The sequence below is a fragment of the Hemicordylus capensis genome, chromosome 2 (genome assembly GCF_027244095.1).
Source record: "Hemicordylus capensis ecotype Gifberg chromosome 2, rHemCap1.1.pri, whole genome shotgun sequence".
NCBI classification, from domain to species: Eukaryota; Metazoa; Chordata; class Lepidosauria; order Squamata; family Cordylidae; genus Hemicordylus; species Hemicordylus capensis.
Genome location: NC_069658.1, coordinates 245,533,670 through 245,557,621, shown reverse-complemented (window position 1 = coordinate 245,557,621; position 23,952 = coordinate 245,533,670). Strand labels below are relative to the sequence as shown.

The following is a 23,952-nucleotide window of genomic DNA, read 5'->3' as shown; positions in this document are numbered from 1 at the left end:
TTGGGAAGAGCATCAGTGACAATGGAAGCCTTATTGACGGTCAAGCATTACACAAAGGGTTGAAACCATTTCAGTGCTTGGAATGTGGCAAGACCTTTAAGCGCAGCACGTATCTTACTACACACCAAAGAATCCACACAGGGGAGAAGCCACATACCTGCTCAGAGTGTAGCAAGGCCTTTTTTGATAAATCGGATCTGAAGAAACATCAGAGAATCCACACAGGGGAGAAACCATATCAATGCTCAGTGTGTGGAAAGAGCTTCAGTCACAGTAAAAGCCTGACTTTACACCAAAGAATCCACACAGGGGAGAAACCATATAGCTGCTCAAACTGTGGAAAGGGCTTCTGTGATCAGTCGAGCCTTGTTAAACACAGGAGAATCCATACCGAGGAGAAGCCATATAAATGCTTGGAGTGTGGAAAGAGCTTTAGGCAAAGTATACACCTTATAAGACACCAAAGAATCCACTCAGGGGAGAAACCCTATAGATGCTTAGAGTGTGGAAAGAGCTTCAGCGTGAGCATGAGCCTTACTTCCCATCAAAGGATCCACACGGGAGAGAAACCATATAAATGCTCAGTATGTGGAAAGAGCTTCAATTACAGGGGAAGTCTCCGTGCACATCAAAGCATTCACACGGGGGAGAGGCCATACAAATGCTCAGACTGTAGCAAGAGTTATTGTGATCACTCAAGTCTTATTAAGCATATGAGGATTCATAAAAGTGAGAAACCTTATCATTGCTTAGAATGTGGGGGAAAATTCAACCACAGCACAAGTCTTACTTCACACCAAAGAATACACACAGGGGAGAAACCATATCGGTGCCCTGTGTGCGGAAAGAGTTTCAGTTACAGGGCCAGCTTTAGTGCGCATCAAAGAATTCACACAGGGGAAAGCCTATACAAAGGCCCAACGCAAGAAGGTTAGTGGTCATTTGGGCTGTAATAAATATTGGAGACACCACATAAATGCTTGTGTGAAAAGAGCTTCACTTTCTTCATATCAAAGAATCAACATACGAGGGGAAATTATCATAGGAAGCTCTGTATTGTTGTAGCTCGAGGTAGTTCCACAAAGCAGAACCTTTTCAGTGCTTGCCTCTTATTTGTGGAACCCTGTGCTGAAGATTTTTGGGTAGTTTTAATCTGATGTTTTAGGACCAAACTAGACGGGACATAAGAGTTCCATGATGATGGCTTTTTAGCCTACTTTCCAGTTGGCTTATGAGATCACCCTGCTTATGAGATCAACCAGCATTCTGTGTGTGTGTCCGTTCGTGTGTGTGCCCATTTGTGTGTGTGCGTCCCCCACTATCAACTTTGCAACAACTGTACCAATATGAACCAAATTGGGTACAATTGTAGGGACACATAGGGACACATCAACAGCATAGTTTGTGATGCTGTTGTCTAACCTGATCCAAGATGGTGGACGCGTAAACTTTTGAGGCACAAGTGGACTAAATTGTGAACTGCCTAACTGATTTGAACCAAATTTTCTAGAGCTGTAGGGACACATAGGGATGCCCTAATGGCATGGTGTGTGATGATGTCATCCACCCCAATCCAAGATGGTGGTTGTGTGAACGTCTGAGATGCAAGGTGGCTAATTTGTGGACTGTCTAACCCAAATCTGAACAAAATTGGGTACATTTGCTGTGAGTGACACACAAGGCATTGTTTGTGATGATGTCATCCACACCGATTCAAGATGGCAGGTGTGTAAACTTTTGAGGCGCAAGTGGGCTAACTTGTGAACCGCTTAACCGATTTGAACCAAATTTGCTACAGCTGTAGGGACACATAAGGATGCCTCAACAGTGTAGATTGCGATGATGTCATACAATCCAATTCAAGATGAAGTACCCGCAAACCTTTGAGGTGCAAGTGCACTAACTTGTGGACAGTGTAATCAATTTGAACCAAATTTGCTACAGCTGTATGGACACAAAGGGATGCCCCAAAGGTGTAGTTTGTGATTATGTCATCCACCCTGATCCAAGATGGTGGACGTGTGAACTTTTGAGGCACAGGTGCACTAACTTGAGGACTGTCTAACTGATTTCAACTAAATTTGGTACAGTTGTAGTGAGTGACACACAGCGACACCTCAAGAGTATAGTTTGTAATGATGTCATCCACCCCAATCCAAGATGGCGGACGCATGAACATTTGAGGTGCAAGAGCTCTAACCTCAGTTTGAAGTGGACCTCAATTTGAACCAAATTTAGTCCAGTTGTAGAGACAGTGAAAGGAAAGTAGGCTGATTAGTTCTTACTAGAACAACTTGGTTTTTCGAAAAGCAGCCTTGGGAGGGCCTGATTTGGTTGGGGAAAGCCGGGGTTTCTTTCATCCAATTTTTAAATTAGATATTTTTTAAACAGTTTTAACCTTTTAAATTTTAATTGTTGAAATCTGTTAATCTTTTTATTGGTTGTTTTTATTGTCTTGTAAACCACCCAGGGAACTTGCATTTGGGGCGGCATAAACATGTGTTAAATAAATAAATAAATAGATAAATAAATCCTGTGCTCCACAACAACTGCTATTAGTCACTAGGGGCTGGCGAGGGCAGGGCAGAATTACAGGCAGGGCCAGTCCTAGGGTTTTTGGCACCCTAGGTGAAGTATGACCCCTTCACTCACCCTGCACATTCAATGTAGAGAAAAATGAGTTGTTTGGAGTGAACATTTACCTGCTTTTCTGCATAAGTTGTTTTGCTTTCTCAAAATAATTTGGAAATTGGGAAGAAAAGCCTAGTCTCCTCTTTTTGTTTTTAAGATAAAAAGTCTGACACAAAGTGCTTCCCATTACATTTCATTAAGAGGAAAAACAAGGACTTTAAGACTAACATTATAAAACAAGCTTGCAACACTGAGAAATAGCTCTTTGGAAATCCTTAATGGGGCTCACACAGCACCCCATTGCACATGATGCAAATGTCTGAGTCATCTTCAGGGCTAAGAAATGATGCTATAAGGCAGAGGGCTTGTTCTCCCAATGCCTGCTATGCCATGCCACAACAGTAGTCTGACTTTGTCCCCTATTTGATTTAAATGAGCACTACAGATGTCAAAGAACATGGGCAGTGTGAAATTTGCCACTTAAGAGAGCCAATGTAGTATAGCAGTTAGAGCGTTGGGCCAGGACTGGGGAGACCCAGGTTCAAATCCTGTAGTGAACAGTCTCCCCTCCCTCAAAAGAGTTAACAGGAAGTGAACTCTTGTCTTGACTGACAGGCTGGTGAACTCCAGGGCACAACCAATCAGTACACCAGGTGGGTGGGACCTAGAGAGCTTTTGCTGGGAATTCTGGGAACAAGAAAGGAAGTTCTGTGCTGGAGGAGCGAGAAGAATATGTGGCAATGGAGTTTCCTGCAACAGGATGACTGCAACTTCTTGGAAGATAGAACTAGCAATGTGCATGGAACCGGTGGGGGCTGGTTCAACAGCGGCAGGAATGGCTTTAATGGCAGGGGAGGATGCACTCCCCCCACCGCCGTCGTCCCCCCGCCAGCACACAATTTGCTAAAAGCCTGTTGGGGTGGCAGCGTACCTCCTTTGTGCCCCATTCCGACGTTTACCGAATGTAACCAGAAGTAGTAGCTGTGACTGCACATGTCGCACTACTACTTCTAGTTACATCTGGTAAACGGGCTTTTAGGGAATCATGCACCGGCGGGGGAAACGTGGTAGGAGGGTAAGTGTACCCTTCCCCATCCTTAAATCCACCCCCCCAGCCATTGAACCGTAAAAAGGCCTCCAAACCGGTTCGTGCACATCCCTAGATAGAACTGCAGGGACTTGATTCTCATCAGGAGTTTGGTGAGTTCAAGGATAGGAAGCCTGGGCTTTGGCTTCAGGAAGTTTAACCTAAGGGAAAGTTTGTTTAGTCAGACTTTGTGTTAGAAACATATTTGTGTGTGTGTGCTTTGCATTTCCTATAGCCTTTTATTTGCTACTAAGTAACTAAATTTTAAAGTGTGCCACCCCAGCATCATTCAGAGTGCTTTTGAAGTATTCTTTTAAACAACTAAGTATTTTGAAGGGAAGCTAAAAGCTAAAAGCCTCAGATGGAACGAGTTTGTAGTAAGTTTTTTTCTCTTTGTTCTTTACCTTTTTCAAGCCTCTAAGGTTGGTTAATCAATAACTAAGGAGGAGGAGGGGTTTCTCTAATGCAGAAACATGTCTCAAAGACAGCTTGGCCAAATTAACAATTAACTCCATGTGTAGGTTTGTGCACATCGGGTTGAGACAGCCTTGGTCAGCCTGATGGATGGTCTTTATCAGGGAATTGACAGAGGGAGTGTGAGTCTGTTGGTTCTTTTGGATCTCTCGGCGGCATTTGTTACCATCGACCATGGTATCCTTCTGGATCTCCTGAGGGAGTTGGGGATAGGAGGCACTGCTTTGCAGTTGTTCCACTCTTATCTCTTGGGTAGATTCCAGATGGTGGAGCTTGGTTGCTCTTCAAAATGGGAGCTATTATATGGAGTCCCTCAGGGCTCCATTCTGCCACCAATGAAACCACTGGTTGGGGTCATCAGGAGATTTGGTGCAGGGTGTTATCAGTATGCTGATGACACCCACATCTATTTCTCCTTGGCATCATCATCATCATCATCAGGAAATGGCATTCGTTTCCTAAATGCCTGTCTACAGGCAATAATGTGCTGGATGAGGGGCAACAAATTGAAGCTGAATCCAAGCAAGATGGAGATGCTCATTCTGTCAGAATTTGAGGGCTGAGTTAGAGCTTCTTGTGCCTGATGGGGTTACACTCCCTCAGAAGGAACACTTACACAGCTTGGGAGTGCTTTTGGATCCAAGCCTCACCCTGGTATCCCAGGTGGAAGCTATGGCCAAGAGCACTTTTTATCAGTTTTGGTTGATTCAACAGCTGCGTCCATTCCTTGATGAGAACAATCTCAAAACTGGTGCATCAGCTGGTAACCCCCAGGTTGGACTATTGCAATGTGCTCTACGTGGGGTTGCCTTTATTCATACTTCGGAAAACTCCAGTTAGCTCAAAATGCGGCAGCCAGACTGGTCTCTGGAGTCACCTGGAGAGACCATATTTATTTTTCTATACCACCCTTCCAAAAATGTCTCAGGGCAGTTTACAATTAAAAACAAAACAATTTAAACCAATTAACAGTTAAAAACAGACTATAAAACACCATAAAAGAACTAACAGTTAAAACATTCAAAACAGTTTAAAAACCCTGGAAGGCCAGGCCAAACAGATAGGTTTTGAGGGCTCTCCTGAAGGCTAATAAGGAATTCACATTACGGATTTCTGCCGGGAGTGCATTCCACAGCCCAGGAGCAGCTACAGAGAAGGCCCGCCTCTGAGTCGCCACCAGACGCACCGGCGGTAACTGGAGACGGACCTCCTCAGATGACCTTAACATGCGGTGGGGATCATGCAGAAGAAGGCGCTCTCTAAGGGAACCTGGACCTAAGCCGTTCAGGGCTTTAAAGGTAATAACCAGCACTTTGTATTTTGCCTGGAAACATACTGGCAGCTAGTGCAACTGTTCCAAAACAGGCATAATATGTCTCTCCGGGTTGCTCCAGAGACCAATCTAGCTGCCGCATTCTGAACTAACTGAAGTTTCCGAACTACGTACAAAGGCAGCCCCAAGTAGAGTGCATTGCAATAGTCAAGCCTGGAGATTACCAGCTGATGCACCACTGTTTTGAGATCGTTCTCAAATGAAATTACTCGCAACCAGAGGTGCATTTATCACCGGACTTCGGGTCCGAAGTCCAGCCCTCCACAGCGAGGGCCTCCAAATGCCCCCTTTGGGGCTGTCTCCATGGCGGCGTGCTATGTGTGTCGCTCAATGGGCAGCCCTTCATTTGTCCGGATTTTTGTTGGCTTGGTGAGCTGAGCAGCCTGCTGCCCAGCATCCGCCAAGCGAAGCATCTGCCGCCTGCTTTGCTCCTTCAGTGCCTGCCCCTGCTCAGTCCATGGCACAAGCTCTTTGTCTCTGTCTCGCTCGCCCGCCCAAACCTCAGAGGGAGCGCAAACTGAGGGGCATGGCTGCAGACGGTTGTCTCTCTCAGCAGCTTGGACTCCGAGGCCAGGCCGGAGGGAGCCCAAGAGAAAGCAAGGAGGAGGGAGTGTGGCAGGCTGCTTTGCTTAAACTTTGAAGGCAAGCAGAGTAGGGCTTTCTCCAGAGGGCAGACCCACAGCCCTAACAAGTAGGACTTAACGTTTAAACACCTAATGGATCTCCAAGACAGAGCTTGTGTGGCTGTTCAAACTTTGAAGGCAAGTGGGAAGGAGGGGGGCTTTCTCCAGAGGGCAGACCGACGACAGCCCTAACAAGTACTTAATTTTTAATCACCTAATGTCCCAGACAAAGCTTCAATTAGGCACCTAGTCTCCAAGACAAAGGGAGAATCAAGTACCAGGCAGCAGGAGAAGTAAAGAGGAACGGGCTTGCTTTGCTGGGGGCCGGGTGGGGGCGGGGAGGAATAAGGAAGCCTCTAGTAGGAAAAATGAGCCAAGAATCTGTTTCTCATTGGGAGGGGGGTGGGGAGAAAGAGAGAGTGTGTCTAACCATTCAGTCTTCAAAAGACCAGAGGAGGAAATTATGTCATTTTTACAGTATTCCCCTTCCATATCTTTCTTTCACATTCACACATTGAAAAAAGTGGAAGAATTATTTAGATGTTTACAGTTAGCCCTACTTTCACTAGCTGTGAAGTACTCTGTGGACAGAGAGAACTCTTTCTGCCAGTTTTACTGCAGAAGGAAAAAATATTTTAAAAGTCATGAAACAAACTATGTTTTATGTTGATATCTGTGCCCAATACAAAGCCCTGTGCCAGGGCTGCTCAACTTCCACCCTCCTGCAGATGTTGGCCTACAACTCCCATAATCCCTGGCTATTGGCCACTGTGGCTGGGGATTCTGGGAGTTGTAGTCCAAAAACAGCTGGGGGGCCTAAGTTGAGCAGGCCTGGTACTATGCCAAGGCATTCCCGGTGATCTAAGGGTGGGGCAAAAACTGGGTACTTTTACCCTTTTTTATGAAGGCAAAGGGCAGATTCCTCCACATGGGGGTGGGATGATGGTCCAAGGGGAGATGCTTCAGTTCTAGAAGTTTTGGTAATTTTCTGCCATGAAACAAGCCAGTTGCAGGACTTCTTGAATTTTTTTTTTTAAATTCAAAAAATTATTGAGCATAAGCCATTTGTCCAATCCATTTCAATTTCAATATTCAGAGCCCTCCCACCATGCCCTATATCTGTGCCTGATATCAAAGCCATATAGGAAGCCATTCCATAAATATACTGGGGGGGGGGGGGGATTATGAAAAAAGAAAAATCCCATACCGTTCATTGCTGGCTCTGAGAAGGAGAAGGAAGGCACAAGCTCTCAGCACAGGCCAGGGTTGTACGGCAGAGAGTGTGCACAGTGCTCTGGTGGGCAGCCAGCGCTAGCTACTCTGCCTCCTTGCAGGAGAGCTTCAGGGACTGGGGAGAGTTTCAGGAAACTGGGAGGCCTGCTCCAGCAGCGAAGCCCTTGGAAGTCCCTCCTCGGTCTGGAAAGGGAGCTGTAGCAGCGTCTCCTCTCTTGGATAGCATGCAAGCCTGCAGGCTGCAGCTCTACAGGCTGGCCAAGCTGGGAGAGGGAAGGAAGGTCAATTTTTGCAAGGTAGGCTGCTCCCCTGCGGGGCCTGGGCCATCGCCCTGGTCACCCTGCTGTAAGGATGGGCCTGGGCATGTGTATGTATGCGTCAGGGGGCAGGGGGCTCCAAAGGCCTTTATGTGAGGATGCTTAAATGGCCAGGGAGAGAGGGGGCTCCAAATGCCTTTAGGTCCAGGCTCCAAAACCACCTAGGTATACCCCTGCTTGCAACATAACATTCAAATACATCTTAAATTCACCTAAAACCAAAACACATGTTTCAGTGGAAACAGTTCATTTGTCTTCACCCACCTGCAAGGTGCTCTTTGCTGGTCCTGTGACAGGAGAGGAGGCAGTTCAGTTGCAGCAGGATTCTGATGAAGCTTTTGTCTGCCTTCTCAATAAATATGCATTTTCAGCCAGAAGCACTACTACTGAAACAAAGCTTCAGACTTGGAGCACTCTGAAGACCAACTTGCTTATTTTGCTATGAGGTTTTGCAGTGTCTGAGAGTGTGAGCCTGCAGTCAGGGATGTGGGTAGTCTCTCATCATCCCCAACCACAATGGTAAAATGCTCTCCAGATGTTATTGTTGGACTACAACTCCCATCGTCCCCTACCACAATTGATGTAGAGCAAATGAAACTTTGACAACCTGCCTCAAAGCAGCAAGTATCTTTGACAACTTGTCGTAGGGAAGCTGCCGCAAAGCTGAGGAGGAAAACGATAGAAAGAAGAGAGAAACCCAGAAGGAATCGTACCGTATCTATTTGTAAACAAGAAGTACCTGCTAGGCTGCCCGGCTTTGCAGGTGGTCCCTGCGCACGCGCCACTCCGTATCTAAAGTAGCTGAAAGGGCTAACAGAACAGAATATCGTGGGAACGACAGTGGGCGGCCTTATGCAAATATTTCGCCAATGAGGAGGCAGGAAATTGTGGAACTGACGAGGTCCGAAGGTTCCGCACATTCGGAGATCAAAACCTCCTAGCAGGCGAGGTTGCCACTCAAGGCCCCAAAGCCCAGTGTTTTCGGGGTGTCCCTGGAGGGGTAGCAAGTGGGGTCTCGCCGGCTATGGCGCCAGCCGCCTCGGGGTGCGGTATAGTTCCTGGAGCATGAGAATCAGTCGGGAGGAATAGTGGTTAGTGCTTGGAAAAACAGGTGTTGTCGCTTTTCGGCCTTATGGCTAAGATCATAGATAGTATCTGTTCTTATCAGTTTAATCCCTGATATGTTCTCTATTTGAGGACTAAATATTAATTATATTTTTAGAATTGGGATGTGAAAAGGGAGCTTGCTTCATTCACTCCAAGCATCAGTCTGCTATTGCAGTGTTTCCAGGGATGGTGCCCCTCCCTATGGGGAGAATATTTTGTTCAAAAATAGATTTTAAAAATTTCCTTTTTTATTTCTTTTTTGTTACTTTAATTTTTGGGTTTTAGATTGGGAAAGGAGTTGACTTCTCTTAAAAATATTTTTTAATTATGATTCATAAGAATTTTGCTTTCTTCCATTTGTCCATGGTAACTGTCTATAAAGAGGCTTGAAAGACTCTCAAAACAGGCTCAGATTCTGATAATCAATAAATCGGATGGGGGGGGGGTTTGAGAAGACCTGATAAATTTCATCTGGGAGACTATTTCTATTTCCCTGGCCTTGAGGCTTGGCTGAGCTGGCTGGAGGGGGTGGGTGGGTGGATATGAAGGGTAAATTTCCCTATGAGAGCTGCAGGGCAATTATCTGGGGGTAAGCCTGACTACTCCCACCTGGCATATCTCTCTATCTATATGAATGAATGGCTTCTTTGACATTTTGTGAAGCAAATAAAATCAATAAACTTGCAGGCAGACGCTCTTCCCAGAGCGGCCCCTTCTCCTGAGGGAAATATATTGCAGTGCTCACCCCTGTCTCCCTTCAAATGCAAACCAGGGAGGACCTGCTTAGCAAAGGGGAAGATACATGTTTGCTACCACAAGACCAGCTCAGCAGTCCTGCTATTGAGGCTAGATGCAAAGCATGTGTTTCGCTTGGGAAGAGTTAAACCCACAGAGCTTCGCTTCCTAGAGAAGACAGGAGGACTGATGAAGAGGGGAAGGCTCTTGTGTTGTGAAGGGAGGGTGGGGGGATATTTGGGTTGTAGATTTCTGTGCTGCAGCAGAGAGAGAGGAGAGAGAGAGGGGAAAAAAGCAGCCTGGTGGCCTAGGAACGTGCATGCAGAGGTGAGCAGGGAAGGAGGAGTGCAAGGGGCATCTGCAAAGTGGGTGGGTGGGTGGGGGTAATGGGGGAACTGGAGAAGAAGCATTGGCAAATTGCAGTGGGGGGTTAGGGGGAGAAAAAGGAGACCCCTCAAATCCTGCATATATATTCATTCTCCACTTGCTCTTAGTCCCAGATTTTTACACACAGCAGGCTTTACTGCGAACCTCTTGTCTCAAAAACCCGATGCAAATAGTGGATTTTTTTAACCCCAGATATAAATCTGCCTACACAATAACGTGCAATGAGAAACCCGAATTGTGTGTGAACTGCTCCCCGATAACTGGCAGGGACTTTGGGGTAAATCTGGCCGATATGTGAATACCCCCCCCCCATTCCGGAAGAGAAGTGAGGTAAGGGTGTTTAAAAGCCCCATGTGAAAAACTTCCAGGAGCTGTGAGGGAATTATCCCGGGACCTTCTGCATGCCGAACAGATGCTCTGAGCTACAGACAGCCCCATCTGCCCTTCCTGATCCCTCTGAACAACCACTGCTTGCGGGGTCTAGGAGAGACTGGATCCTATCTTGTCGTTCCCTCCCTGGCAGCATCTCCAAGATAGGGGTGGGAGAGACTCCGGCCTCCAGCCTCGGGGAAGCCCCACTGCCAGCCTGGGTAGACCCCCTGCTAGCTGACTCAGTATATGGCAGCTTCCTATATTCCTATGTGGGTGCTCAGAGAGGGGGGATTCACTTCCACAGGATGCAGGGCCGGATTAAGCTAGTGCGGGGCCTTTAGCATATGTGATGAAGGGGCCTCAAATTTTCAAAATGCACATGAATGTTAGGCCTGCTCAGGAAGCCCGGCATCCTCGCCCCCGCCGCTAATGATTAGCTTGATCAACGAAAATAACAGCAGCAGCCTGCAGACAGTGCCTGGCCGCAGAGATTCCTCCAGGCTGCTCTGCAAGAGAGAGAGGCAGGTGCCAAGCTATGGGGGCCCCTCGAAAACACGGCGCCTGTAGCATTTGCTACCTTTGCTAATGGGTTAATCCGGCATAGACAGGATGTCAGGGGTGCAGAACTTCAAACCTCCTGCAGATGTTGAACTACAATTGCCATCATCACCTCTGACTATTGGCCACTGTACCTAGGGGTGATGGGAGCTGTAGACCAAAAAAACAACAACCAAAAAAGATGTAGTATCAGAGTTGTGCAGTACGTAGTGTTGTGTAACATCTGGGAAGCAAAATCTGGGCGACTTAACTAACTTAACCAATGCCTAACCTGTCCTTTTGATTTCAATGGAATTACTATGAATAATTTCCCCTGTCGTGTCAACCCTTCTTAATAGCTGACATGTAGGGCCAATAGGATGCACTGGTGCAACACAAGAGCAGTTTAACAGGACTTCCCAACTAACTGCACTGATTCAGTGAGGAATTGGAAGATGTTGATGGCCTCCCCTTCCCCAGGGAGCTGTCTGTGTCACCCAAAAAATATGTCCCTGAGGGTTGTGTAGTCCTTTGGGACATATTTTGGGTACAGCAGGTTACCTGGGGAAGGGGAGGGCTTCAAAAATTGTCACTTTCCTACTGCCCCGGCACAGTGAGTTGGGAAGCTTTGCTAGGCTGCTCTCTCACTGCACGGCTGCACCCTTGCTTTCTATGTCAGCCAGTATTGTTATTGATTTGATTGATTGATTAAGTGCTGTCAAATTGGTGTCGACTCTTAGCGACCACATAGGTGGATATTAACAGTGGGGAAATGACTTGACTAGCGAGCGAGAGGTTGCTGGTTCGAATCCCCACTGGTGTGTTTCCCAGAATATGGAAAACTCCTATATCGGGCAGCAGCAATATAGGAAGATGCTGAAAGGCATCATTATTTCACATTTATTGTTATTACAATAAATAAATAAAATTGTTTATTGTTATTACATTATTACATCATCTCATACTGTGCGGGAGATGGCAATGATAAACCCCTTCTGTATTCTACCAAGAAAACTACAGGGCTCTGTGGTCGCCAGGAGTTGACATTGACTCAATGGCACAGCCTTAAGGTAAAGAAGAGGAATTTTCAGCCATTTGGTCGAATTTTAATGAATTGTTTATGCTTTGAAACATAAGATATATATCCTTAGAAGAAGGTGGTCCACCCCCCACCCCCCATTTTTACCCTGTGTTGGTTGTATCTTATTATGTTGAAGGGATTTCATTTCCTTTTCCAATTATACTCACATATATTATTATTATTATCTTTCATCATGTTTATGCACTGTTGTAATCTCATTGCAATAAAGAAAGGGGAAAAATACATTTTATGAAACAATGATCAATATTTGGACTAGCATCTGGAGAGCAACTGGCCCTATCCATCCCCCAGCACAGCATCCCTCCAATCTAATTTCTTTTTAGATTGTGAGCCCTTTGGGGGCAGGGAGCCATCTTTATTTTATTTTTTAAAAATTTTCTATGAAAACCGCTTTGGAAATGTCTGTTGAAAAGTGGTGTATAAATGCAGTAGTATAGTAGTTGTAGCATTGCATGCATGCAGCATGCATCCAGATGACCACTGCGCTGATGCTTGAGTGAGGGAAGAGGTACTTTTTGCTGATCTCCCCTTCCCTTTGGAGCCCACTGTGCATCACCAAATGTGTCCCTGAGGGTCATGCATCCCTTAGGGGCATATTTGGGCACAGCAAAAAGTACCTCTTTTCTTGCTCAAGCATCAGCGCAGTGGTCATCTGGGACTCGCACTGCTGCATGCATGAAGTGCTAGTCTGGAAGTCAGTCATTAGGGCTGTTCTCATGACCAGTAACTGGGTAAGTCAAGCATCCTAGCACTTTGGAAGCTGTATGCGCTCCCAATTTTTGGTCATTAGTGGGTTGTGATAGCAAGCATGAATTGACCCTTTGCTAAGCAGGGTCTGCCCTGGTTTGCATTTGAATGGGAGACATGTGTGAGCACTGTCAGATATTCCCCTTAGGGGATGGGGCCATTCTGGAGAGAGCATCTGCATGCTTGCATGCAGAAGATCCCAAGCTTCCTCCCTAGCATCTCCAAGATCGGGCTGTTAGAGAGACTCCTGCCTGCAACCTTGGAGAAGTCGCTGCCATTCTGTGTGGACAATAGTGATCTCTAGATGGACCAAGGGTCTGACTCGGTAGAAGGTTGTTTCTAGAAGGAGGCACGATCATCTGATTGTGTGGGAGGCAGGAACTGGCTCTGACTGCATTTCCTCCTACCTTGGCAAAAGTACTGGGTAGGATGATGCCATCAGAGCCTTTGCCTGCCCCCCACACAGTCACTTTCCCCTCCTCCAATCTAGTTTTTAACTCGCACACAACTGAAAAGCAGGATGCTTATGCTATCCAGTTCATGAATATATGAACTGTCTTATTGTTTAACAAAATGTCTTCGTAATGATGAATGGATGTCAATACAATCTTAGGAGAACCTGGCAATTGAAAAGTTGGAATGACTGTTTTTCAGGTGATTATCCCTACAAAGTGTGTAGAAAGTACGTATATGTTTTACTGATCGATTGAGCAGTCCTAAAAAAAATAAGGTCTATTCTTTGGACTCTCCAACAGAAATGCACCATCTCCTTGGCACCACCTTAAAAACAAAGGGTGGGCACCATATAAAATATTGACTGTTCAAGTAAGACAATATAGTGGCTATGAGATATGCATTCTGATTCTCCCTTACTCCAGACAAGATTTTAAGACCTCTTTTCATGCATAGGTGAAACAAATAAAAACAAAGATCCTACAAACTTGAGCAAATGTGTTTCAGTGTTAAAACATCATTGTCAATGCTCTAAAACATCATCATTAACAATGATGTTTTAACATTGAAACGCATCTGCTCAAGTTTGTAAGATCTTTGTTTTTAGTTGTCTTACCTATGCATGAAAAGAGGTCTTAAAATCTTGTCTGTTGACTGTTCACTGGTGTTCTTTCTTTTTCCTGTTTAAATTTCTCTTCCCCAGGTAGATACACAGCACGTCAGTCTGGCAGGCACACTGCCATTTGTTTTAGTGTTTTACTCTAGTCCGGCGCCTTTGTGAGGTCACCTGAGGATGAAAATGGAGGAGCTAGATCTTGCGGGCCCCACCGTAGGGGAGGGATCCAAAGGAACAAGAAAAGCCCCTCCTGGCCTTCAGGTGGGGAGCATCGAGGAATTCTGGCAAAGGAGACCAGGCGAATATGTTAAGCAGGAACCAAGCGAGGGGCAGTTTCAGAGATGGGAAGACCAATGGCAGGAGTTTCTGAAGACAGTGGAGACTCCTCACTCAGGCTGGCAAACCCCACAGTTGCTGGAGGAGCCCACGCCCTGGGAGGATGCGAAGGCCTTCCTGGCCTCCTTTGAGCAAGTGGCCGGAGCCTGCCGGTGGCCCAAGGAAGAGTGGGTGGCCCGACTCCTGCCAGCCCTCCGGGGAGAAGCTGAGCAGGCCTTCTGCAGGTTGGAGGCCGGGGACAGAGAGGATTATGGGAAAGTGAAGATGGCCATCTTGGAAGGGGATGTCATGAGAAGGGAGAGAAATCGCCAGCACTTCAGGTGTTTCTGTTACCAAGCAGCCGAGGGGCCGAGAGAGGCTTACAGCCGACTCCGACAACTTTGCTACGGTTGGCTGAAGGTCGAGAGACACTCCAAGGAGCAGATCCTGGAGCTGCTGATCCTGGAGCAGTTCCTGACCATCCTGCCACTGGAGATCCAGAGCCGGGTCAAGGAATGTGGCCCAGAGACCTGCTCCCAGGCAGTGGCCCTGGCAGAGGATTTCCTGCAGAGGCAGCGAGGGGCTGATAGACCAGAAAATGAGGTGAGACTGTTTCGTTGTGCTGTTCCTGCACGCTTCAGGATGGGACTGGGGTTGAACGCTCTGTCCAACTCATGTCAGAGGGGCCTTGTATCAGTGGCAGAGCCTCTGCTTGGCATGCAGAAGGTCCCAGGTTAGGAACATAGGAAGCTGCTATATACTGAGTCAGACCATTGGTCCATCTAGCTCAGTATTGTCTACACAGACTGGCAGCGGCTTCTCCAAGGTTGCAGGCAGGAGTCTCTCTCAGCCCTATCTTGGAGATGCTGCCAGGGAGGGATCTTGGAACCTTCAGCTCTTCCCAGAGAGGCTCTATTCCCACTATCCCCTGAGGGAAATGTCTTATAGTGCTCACACTTCTAGTCTCCCATTCAGATGCAACCAGGGCAGACCTTGCTTAGCTAAGGGGACAAGTCATGCTTGCTACCACAAGACCAGCTCTCCTCCTCCAGGTTCAATCCCTGGCATCTCCAGGTAGGGCTGAGAAAGACTCCTGCCTGAAAGCCTGGTGAGTAGCTGCCAGTCAGAGTAGACAGTACTGAGTTGGATGGACCAAGGGTCTGACTCAGTAGACGGCAGTTTCCTATGAGAAGGGGAGGAGCAGGCTGCGATGGGCTGGGTCTCTTGACCCCTGGATTGTGAACCAAGGTGTTTGATTCTTTCTGGGGACCAGTGTTCCCAGATGTTGTTGACTACAACTCCCATAATCCCCAGCCAGAGGCCATTGCAACTGGGGTTGATGAGAGTTGTAGTCAACAACACCTGGGCATCTCTCTTACAGGGAACCTCTGGGGACCCATGTTTGAGAACCCCTGATCTAGCTTTCCCTCTCTGTGCCGTCACTCTGCCCTGAAGGTGCTTTCTCTGCTCTTGCAGGTTGTGTTTGAGGAGGAGGCTTTGAGTTCTTCAGAGGCAGGCCAGGCTCCTTCAGACTTCGAGCAGAAGCAGTTGTGTGTGGAAGCCAAGCCGGAAATTGACTACAGGGAGGCCAGCCTTTTTGGTAAGGGGCAAGGAGGTACTTGCGTTCCTGGGGATGCTCTGAAATTCCTTCCTGGGATGTCTGAAGTTGTGGTCCCTTTCCCCCTATTAAGTTGCTCAGGGACGGGACTCTGTCCTTAGAATCTCCAGAGTCTTCCATTTCAAAGGGAACTGAGGAGGGGGGAAAGTACAGAAAATCTGTCAACAGTCCTAAAATGTGCTTCTTTTGGGAGCTTTTCTTGTTTTGCTTCTTTCTAGTGTTCCACTTGAGAGGGGAAAACATACTTCCCCCTCTCAAGAGTTTGGAATGTCTGAGAACATCCCGTGACATCACAGTAACTCAGCCAATGGCGAAGACTCACTGGAGGGTGAAAGACAGGCATCAGGCATGTGTAACAGTATGGCTGTGTTCACACATAACAGGAAACCGGAAGTGAAGGAGCCTGAGGTTTAACCCAGCTCCACCTGGCCTAGTGCAGCCCTAATCAGGTAGAGCTGTTTGTGAGAACCGCTGGGATTGGTCCTGATCCCGCTGTTCTTCAGTTAGATAGCCCAGGTTTTTCACCCTGGCCTGAGGTGATGTAGAAGGACACGCACACACCCTCCTCCCTCACCACCCAGTTGTGTGGGCGGCCATTTTAATGATAGAGGCCGGGAAAAGGTGTAACCTGGCCTCTAGCATTTCCACAATGTACTGTGCTGCTCATGCAGTGAATTGTGGGATTCCTGAAGGTTTTTAACTTTTGTAAACTGCCTTGGGGCTATCTTTTTAACAAAAGGCGGTATAAAAATGCAAAAATAAATAAATAAATAAATAAATAAATAAATAAATAAATAAAGGCTGGGCTTCATTTTCCCGGTCTCCTGATTGCCACGCCACTCACCACAGCAGTGATCGTGTGGACAGGTGTGCAGTGGAGAGGGCATGAGAGGATAGGGATATGTATGGAACCAGTTCGGAGGCCCTTTATGGGCCTCAAAACCAGTTTAAATGGCCGGCAGTTTGGCCGGTTCGAAGGTGGGGGGGCATACCTTTAAAGGTGGGAGAGTGTGCCCGCCGCATTTCCCTCCCACCGCATTTCCCTCGCCAGCGCTCCATTTAAAGTGATCCTGCCTTCTCCCCAGCCCCACATGCAGTGGTCATGAGAAAGACCTCAAGGTCTGGTAATTTTGTCAAGTTTCCATCGTCTGGTTCCTAAATGTTTGTGCTGGCTCCTAGTCCAGGCCTGTCTGGTGTCTGTCTGCTGGGGCTTTTATTGGATTGCTGTCTTTTTCCCCCCAGAAGGAGCTGTCTGGGGCTGTGAGCCTGAGGTGGAAGCAGATGCGATATCTGTGGAAATAATTCAGCATCCAGAGTTGAAAGAGAAAACAGCCAGTCAAGGTGGGCCCAACAGACAGCATAGAAGGAATCTGGAACCCAAAGAGAAGTGGAGGAACAAATCGGTGGCTATTCAGGTTGGCAGCTTCTATGAATACCTGAGGGAACAGAAGGCAAAGGGAAGGAATAAGTGCCCGGTGTGTGGGAAAATCTTCAGCTGCAAATCCAGCCTCAAGGCACACCAGAGAGTCCACACAGGAGAGAAGCCCTACAAATGTTTGGAGTGTGGGAAGAGCTTCATTCAAGTGTCAAACCTTACTGCACACACAAGAACCCACACTGGGGAGAAGCCTTACAGCTGCTCGGAGTGCGGAAAGCGCTTCAGCCGGAGTGATCATCTGACTTTGCATCAAAGGACACACACAGGGGAGAAGCCCTACATGTGTATTGAGTGTGGGAAAAGCTTCAGCCAGAGCACAGACCTCACCTCCCATCAGAGAATCCACACTGGAGAGAAACCTTATAAATGCTTGGAGTGTGGGAAGAATTTCAGCCGGAGTTACCGCCTTACTATACATCAGAGAATGCACACAGGGGAGAAACCATATAAATGCTTGGAGTGTGGGAAGAATTTCAGTCGAAGTGACCATCTGACATCACATAAAAGAATGCACACAGTGGAGAAATAATAAAAATGAAACTTTTTCAGACACACCACACACACACACACACACAACACATTATAATCTGTCTGAGAATTCTCATAGCAGAGAACCTGGGTAAATTCTCAGATTGTAGTGCAAACATGTTGGTGGTAAATCAAGCCTAGTTATGCAGAACAAGAACAAACAAAAACACCCCTATAGCAGATTACCAGCCTTTGTCTCAGAGCAAGCCCATGTGAGGGGAAGAAAAATGCTGCATCATTTAGCATGATTCCTCTATGCTTTCTGTGCAAAGGCTTCTTCAAAAAATTTCCTTTATTTCCGGTAGTTCACAGCTGCCACCACCACCCAGTTCTCAACAGAGTTTGACCCCCTCTGGGCTTGGGTGGAATCCCAGGGAAACTCTCTTTCCTCTGTTATTGGAAAAGTATAAAAACCTTCCATGTGCAAGTTTACACATGGTGAGAAAACTGGTAGTTGCTGAACGTATGAGACATGTTGCACCAGAGAAACACCCTTCCCGCCTCTCCCTTTCCTGAGTTAAAAATCCACTCAGAGAGACTTGCAAAATGCAGAGAACAAAAAGAAAAAATATACTATTTAAAATACTACAGACAGCTTTCGTCTGAGGCTCTCTTAGCTTTTAGTTACAGGTAAAAGAAATACTCAGTAGGTTACAAGAATACTTCAGAAAGCACCCCAGATGATATTGGGGCGGCAGACTTTAAAAATGATAGTTACCCAGTTGCAATGAACATGGATGTAAGGAAATACAAAAGCACTTTTAAATTTACAGAGCCTTTTGCAACGCCATGGCTGTATGGGTGCAAGTTCAGCTTTTATTAGTTCAGTTGCGTTACAGGTAAACAGTAGAACAGGTTCAGAGATATACAGAGCGTGCACACACACACACACACACACACACACACACACACACACACACACAAGTTTAATGCAAAATCTGACTAAACAAACTTTCCCTAGACTAAGCTTCCAGAAGCCAAGAGCCCTGGCTTCCTTTGCCTTGGAAACTCACCAGCCCCTAGTTTCCAGGTGGAGAATTCAAGCCCCTGCAGTCCTATCTTCCAAGAACTGCAATCCTCCTTTTACAGCCATTTCCCTGGCCACATGTTTTGCTGCACCTCTAGCCCAGCTTCTTTCTAACAAAGGAACGTTCTCATGGGTCTCTAGGTCCCACCCATCTGGTGTGCTGGTTGGCTGATCCCTGGAGTTCACCAGCCTGTCAGTCAGGACAAGGTTCACTTCTGGTTTACTCTTTAGGGGATAAGAGGGGCTGATCACTACACCCCCAGTAATTGTTCCCTGCATAGGAAAATGTTTGGAATGAAAGAGTAGGCTTGTGTGCCTACACCCAAAGACATGCACACATCCACACACACACCAGTCCCAGCCACTATCTTATTATTATGATCTGTCTGCTCCTTTTCAAGGCAGAGATCCATATAAGCACTTGATCGTAATGAAAACTTTTTAGTGGTTTAGTGTCAGACCACTGGCCCATCTAGCTTGGGATTGTCTACACTGACTGGCAATGGCTTTCCTGGGCTTCATGCAAGAATTTTTCTCAGCCTAACTGGAGATGCTGAGGATTGAACCTGGGACCTCCTGCATGCTGTTTTACCACTGAGCCACAGCCTCATCAAGTATGATCAAACATCCATGTAACCATACAAGTGCTAGAGGATGAGGTGGGAACTAGAACTAGAACCAAAGCAGAGCAAACATGGAGAAGAATTAACATTTGAAAAAAATTAACATTTTATTGTTTCTCCATCATCCAGCTACTCACAGTTTGTCCTCAAATGTTGTTGGACTACAATGCTCATTATCCATAGCCACAATGACTGTTATGGCTGTGGATGATGGGAGTTGTAGTCCAACACTATCTGGGGATCCAACTTTGAGACCCCCGTTTTTCATTGCATGTTATTGTGTAGCCCGATTTATATCCAGTGTAAAAAAAAAAAAATCCACTTTTTGCGTTGGGGTTTTTTGGGGGGCAACTTCGAACTCGCAGTAAAGCCTCACAGTAAATTTGCAGTAAAGCCTGCCGTGGGGAAAACACCCAGGTAGGGCTGAGGAGAATTCCTGCCTGTAGCCCTGGAGAGCTTCTGCCCGTCAGAGTAGACCAGGGCTGCCCAACGTGGCCCTCCAGCTATTATTGGACTACAATTCCCATCATCCCCAGCCACAGTGGCCAATAGCCAATAGGGATCATGGGGGTTCTCTCACCCAACCTTTGTAGGAGTGCCAAAGCTGGGCAGCCTTGGTGTAGACAATGCTGAACTCGATGGACCAATGCTCTGATCCAGTACAAGGCAGCTTCCTCTGTTTCCCACAGAACTGCTTGGTGCTGAGAATGGGTCCTGGGACAGGGATTTGCTGGAGGTTTTCTGGCTTTGTGCATCATCCCCACCTAGTCCTTTGGGGTGCATGAATTTGGTTGGTTTGCATGCCTGAGAGCCAGGCAGGCTAATGTTTTTAGTCTGCCAAAAATTGGTTTTGGTTGGGAAGGTGTGAATAAAACTTTTACCAACAGATGGATCTTATTCCCAAAATGTTGTTCTTATGTGTCTTGAGCGCACCCGTGGCTGCTTTTTGCAAAGGAATCAGGTATGAACTGACTGTTCCAGCTGCTTCCGTTCTGGGTTCTGGAATGGGAGGATTTAATCAGTATGGTTTGGGTGGGCGTCCGCTCTGAAATCTTGTTCTCCAGTGTCTATCATACCTCTCCATTATTTTTTGCATCCGTTTTGTGTAAACCGGAGTCATTCAGTACCCATCAGTGCAGCTTCTAGGGCAGGGGTGGCCAACCTGAGGCCCTCCAGCTTTTGTTGGACTACAACTCCCATGATCCCCAGCTGCTGTTTATTGGGAGGGTTGTCGTCTTCATGCCCCATTTGTGGATTTCCTGGAGGCATCTGATTGGCCACTGTGAGAAGCAGGATGTTGGACTAGAGCAGGGCTGCAGAACTTTGGCCATGCAGCTGTTGTTGGACTACAACTCCCATCATCCCCAGCCACAATGAGCCCCTGGTGGCGCAGTGGTAAAACTGCCGCCCTGTAACCAGAAGGTTACAAGTTCGACCCTGACCAGGGGCTCAAGGTTGACTCAGCCTTCCATCCTTCCGAGGTCGGTAAAATGAGTACCCAGAATGTTGGGGGCAATATGCTAAATCATTGTAAACCGCTTAGAGAGCTTCGGCTATAGAGCGGTATATAAATGTAAGTGCTATTGCTATTGCTATAATCGGGGATTATGGGCATTGTAGGGCAAGATCTCCAGGCGGGCTGAAGTTGTGCAGCTCTAGATGATGATGATTATTATTTACATTTATATCCCGCTCTTCCTCCAAGGAGCCCAGAGCGGTGTACTACATACTTCGGTTTCTCTTCACAACAACCCTGTGAAGTAGGTTAGGCTGAGAGAGAAGTGACTGGCCCAGAGTCACCCAGCTAGTATCATGGCTGAATGGGGATTTGAACTCGGGTCTCCCCGGTCCCAGTCCAGCACTCTAACCACTACACCACCCTGGCTCTCTGATCCTGGAAGCCTCCTATTATGTTTACACACAGACACATAAAATCACCAAGACAAAATTAAAGTGGCTGATGTGGACTACATTACTCCTGAGGAGTCTATTGAGACAGTCGGAGACGGCTGTTGCGTATCCCAGGGACAGCGAGGATCACGAATAAAGAAGTTTTAGATCGAGTTAAACCAATAATATCGCTAGAAGCTAAGATGACTAAACAAAGACTGTCATATTTTGGTCATGTCATGAGAGCTGACTCACTCAAAAAGACAATCATGCTGGGAATGATCAGCAGAAGATGGAGGCGAGGACGGCCTTGTATTCGGTGGCTGGATACAGGGGCATAACTACCATTAGGCAAGGGGAGGCAGTCATCTTTGGGCCCCACTGCCTTGAGGGGCCCCCCCAGAGGCACATCCCATGACTCCCCACCCGCCCATGTTGCACCCCCTATGAATTATGTTGAGTCTCTTGGAGATCGGCAGGAGCAGAGAGTAAAAAAAAACTAGATTCAATGTGAACTGGATATTCACCGTATTCATAATGGGGATGTGAGTGTGAGTGCACGATATATTGTGAAGTGTGTTTGTGTGTGTATATCAGCGAGGGGCCCATTTTAGAATCTTGTCTCTGGGCCCCCTCCAACCTTGCTACGCCCCTGGCTGGATATGATAAAAGATGACACTGGAATGACCATGGCGGAATTAAAGGAAGCTGTACAAGATACGATGACATGGAGTGCATTGCTCCATAGAGTGACCGAGAGTCAGACACGACTGAACGGAGAGAGAGAGAGAGAGAGAGAGGTCCACCGGATCTTCACCAGAGGGAAGAATAATCGTCTGTGAGGTGGTAGCAAGGAAAGAAAGTGCCCAGATTTGGTCTCCAGCTTTCTCCTGAGGTAGGAGGGAAACCCTCAATACAAAATTAATACAAAATTAACTTAAACCAGGGGGTCCCAACTTGTGGGACTTCAGATATTGCTAAACTACAACCCGCATCTCCCCTAGCGACAATTTATTGCGTTTGGAGATGCTGGGAGTTGTAGTTCAGCAACATCTGGAGACCTGCAGGCAGGTTGGGAACCCCGACCAACTATTATATATCAGAATCACAAAAGCCATGAAGCCAAAAGCAGCAGAATGAGGAAGGTTGGATCTTGAAGCAGCAAAAGTGTGTGCTCTGTTCAATGTGCATATAATCTGTGTATGTGCATTGTGAGAGGATAGCTGGTCTTGTGGGAAGGTAAAGTGTGCTGTCGGGTTGGTGACAACTCCTGGCGCCCACAGAGCCCTGTGGTTGTCTTTGGTAGAATACAGGAGGGGTTTACCATTGCCTCCTCCCATGCAGTATGAGATGATGCCTTTCAGCATCTTCCCATATCACTGCTGCCGATATAGGTGTTTCCCATAGACTGGGAAACATACCAGTGGGGAGTTAAATCGGCAACCTCTGGCTTGCTAGTCAAGCCATTTCCCTACTGTGCCATTAGGTGGCTTGGTAGCAAGCATGAATTGTCCCCTTTGCTAAGCAGGGTCTGCCCTGTTTGCATTTGAATGGGAGACTACATATGAACACTCTAAGATATTCCCCTTAGGGGGATAAGGCTGCCCTAGGAAGAGTCCCAGATTCCCTCCCTGACATCTCCAAGATAGGACTGAGAGAGACTCCTGCCTGCAACCTCGGAGAAGCCGCTGCCAGTCTGTGTAGGCAATACTGATGTAGATGGACCAATGGTCTGACTCGGTATAAGGCAGCTTCCTATGTTCATATGTACAATGTACACATATGCAGTTATTTGAGCATTATGTTCAACACACGTACAGTATAGTGTACATATACAGTATTTTATTTATGTATTTATGTATTTAACTTATTTTTATACTGCCCAAAACTCAAGTTAATTGTTAATTATTTTATGCACTTTTACAATTTCTGTTTTAATTAATTGATTTTAATGGTGTTTTAATGTAAACCGCCCTGAGCCTTTTGGAAGGGCGGTATAAAATTTCTAATAATAAAGAATAAATAAATAAATAAGTTCTCTCGGCGATTTACAAGACAACAAAAACAACCAATAAAAAGATTAAAACATTTCAACAATTAAAATTTAAAAAGTTAAAACTATTAACACACAATCAAAACAGTATCTAATTAAAAGCCTGGGTGAATAAATGCGTCTTGATTGCCCTTTTAAAAGTTGTAAGAGATGGGGAAGCTCTTAGAGTATAGTGTACTGCTCTGCAGCATTTGAGGTGGCCTGCAACCAGGTTCACTTTGAAAATGAACCTGTGTGCAGGCACGCACACAAATACATTTACACGTCCACAGGCACCTGCATGCACGTACAATGTATTGTCTGAATTGGGCTACTGCCCGACACTGACCCGATGGCACAACTTTACTTTACCTCTTGGAATCCCCTGAGCTGCTGCTCCTGCCTCAAAAATCAAATTGTGAATCATTCTCCAGTGGTTCAGACAGGAGCTTTTCTTTCCTCATCTGGAGAAGCTTAGGATTGAGCCGGACACCTTCTGCATGCTAAAGAGATGTAGATCAGATCAGACGTAGAGCGACCCCATCCTCATGGGCTAAGGCAGTGGCTCCCAAACCGGCTTCCTCCAAATGTTGCTGAACTACATCTCCCAGCATCCCCAGCCTTGTAGCTGGGGATGCTGGGAGTTGTAGTCCAGCGACATCTGGAGGAACCCTGGTTGGGTACCACTGGGCAGGTCTTGCACTCTCTTCACAAGGGGTACCACACT

General features: G+C 46.8%; 2 protein-coding genes and 1 non-coding gene across 3 annotated transcripts in view; all 3 read left to right on the top strand.

Annotated features, from left to right (window-relative positions):
* The window catches only part of LOC128342709 (zinc finger protein 271-like), a 32,954-nt gene extending 30,423 nt beyond the window's left edge, over nucleotides 1-2,531 (top strand). Inside the window, exon 5 of the mRNA XM_053290456.1 lies at nucleotides 75-2,531. Coding sequence (XP_053146431.1) covers nucleotides 75-935 — 861 coding nt within the window. The 3' untranslated portion in view covers nucleotides 936-2,531. The remainder of the gene's footprint in view (nucleotides 1-74) is intronic.
* A 6,283-nt stretch (nucleotides 2,532-8,814) lies between these two features.
* LOC128348343 (U2 spliceosomal RNA) lies at nucleotides 8,815-9,005 on the top strand. Its single transcript, XR_008318092.1, has one exon. It is a non-coding gene; the product is annotated as a U2 spliceosomal RNA (small nuclear RNA).
* Nucleotides 9,006-9,763: 758 nt separating this feature from the next.
* The window catches only part of LOC128343920 (uncharacterized), a 77,021-nt gene continuing 62,832 nt past the window's right edge, over nucleotides 9,764-23,952 (top strand). The window contains exons 1-5 of the mRNA XM_053293351.1: nucleotides 9,764-9,867; nucleotides 13,842-14,672; nucleotides 15,546-15,669; nucleotides 16,930-17,642; nucleotides 20,258-20,264. Of these exons, the coding sequence (XP_053149326.1) occupies nucleotides 13,932-14,672; nucleotides 15,546-15,669; nucleotides 16,930-17,642; nucleotides 20,258-20,264 (1,585 nt within the window). The 5' untranslated portion in view covers nucleotides 9,764-9,867; nucleotides 13,842-13,931. The remainder of the gene's footprint in view (nucleotides 9,868-13,841; nucleotides 14,673-15,545; nucleotides 15,670-16,929; nucleotides 17,643-20,257; nucleotides 20,265-23,952) is intronic.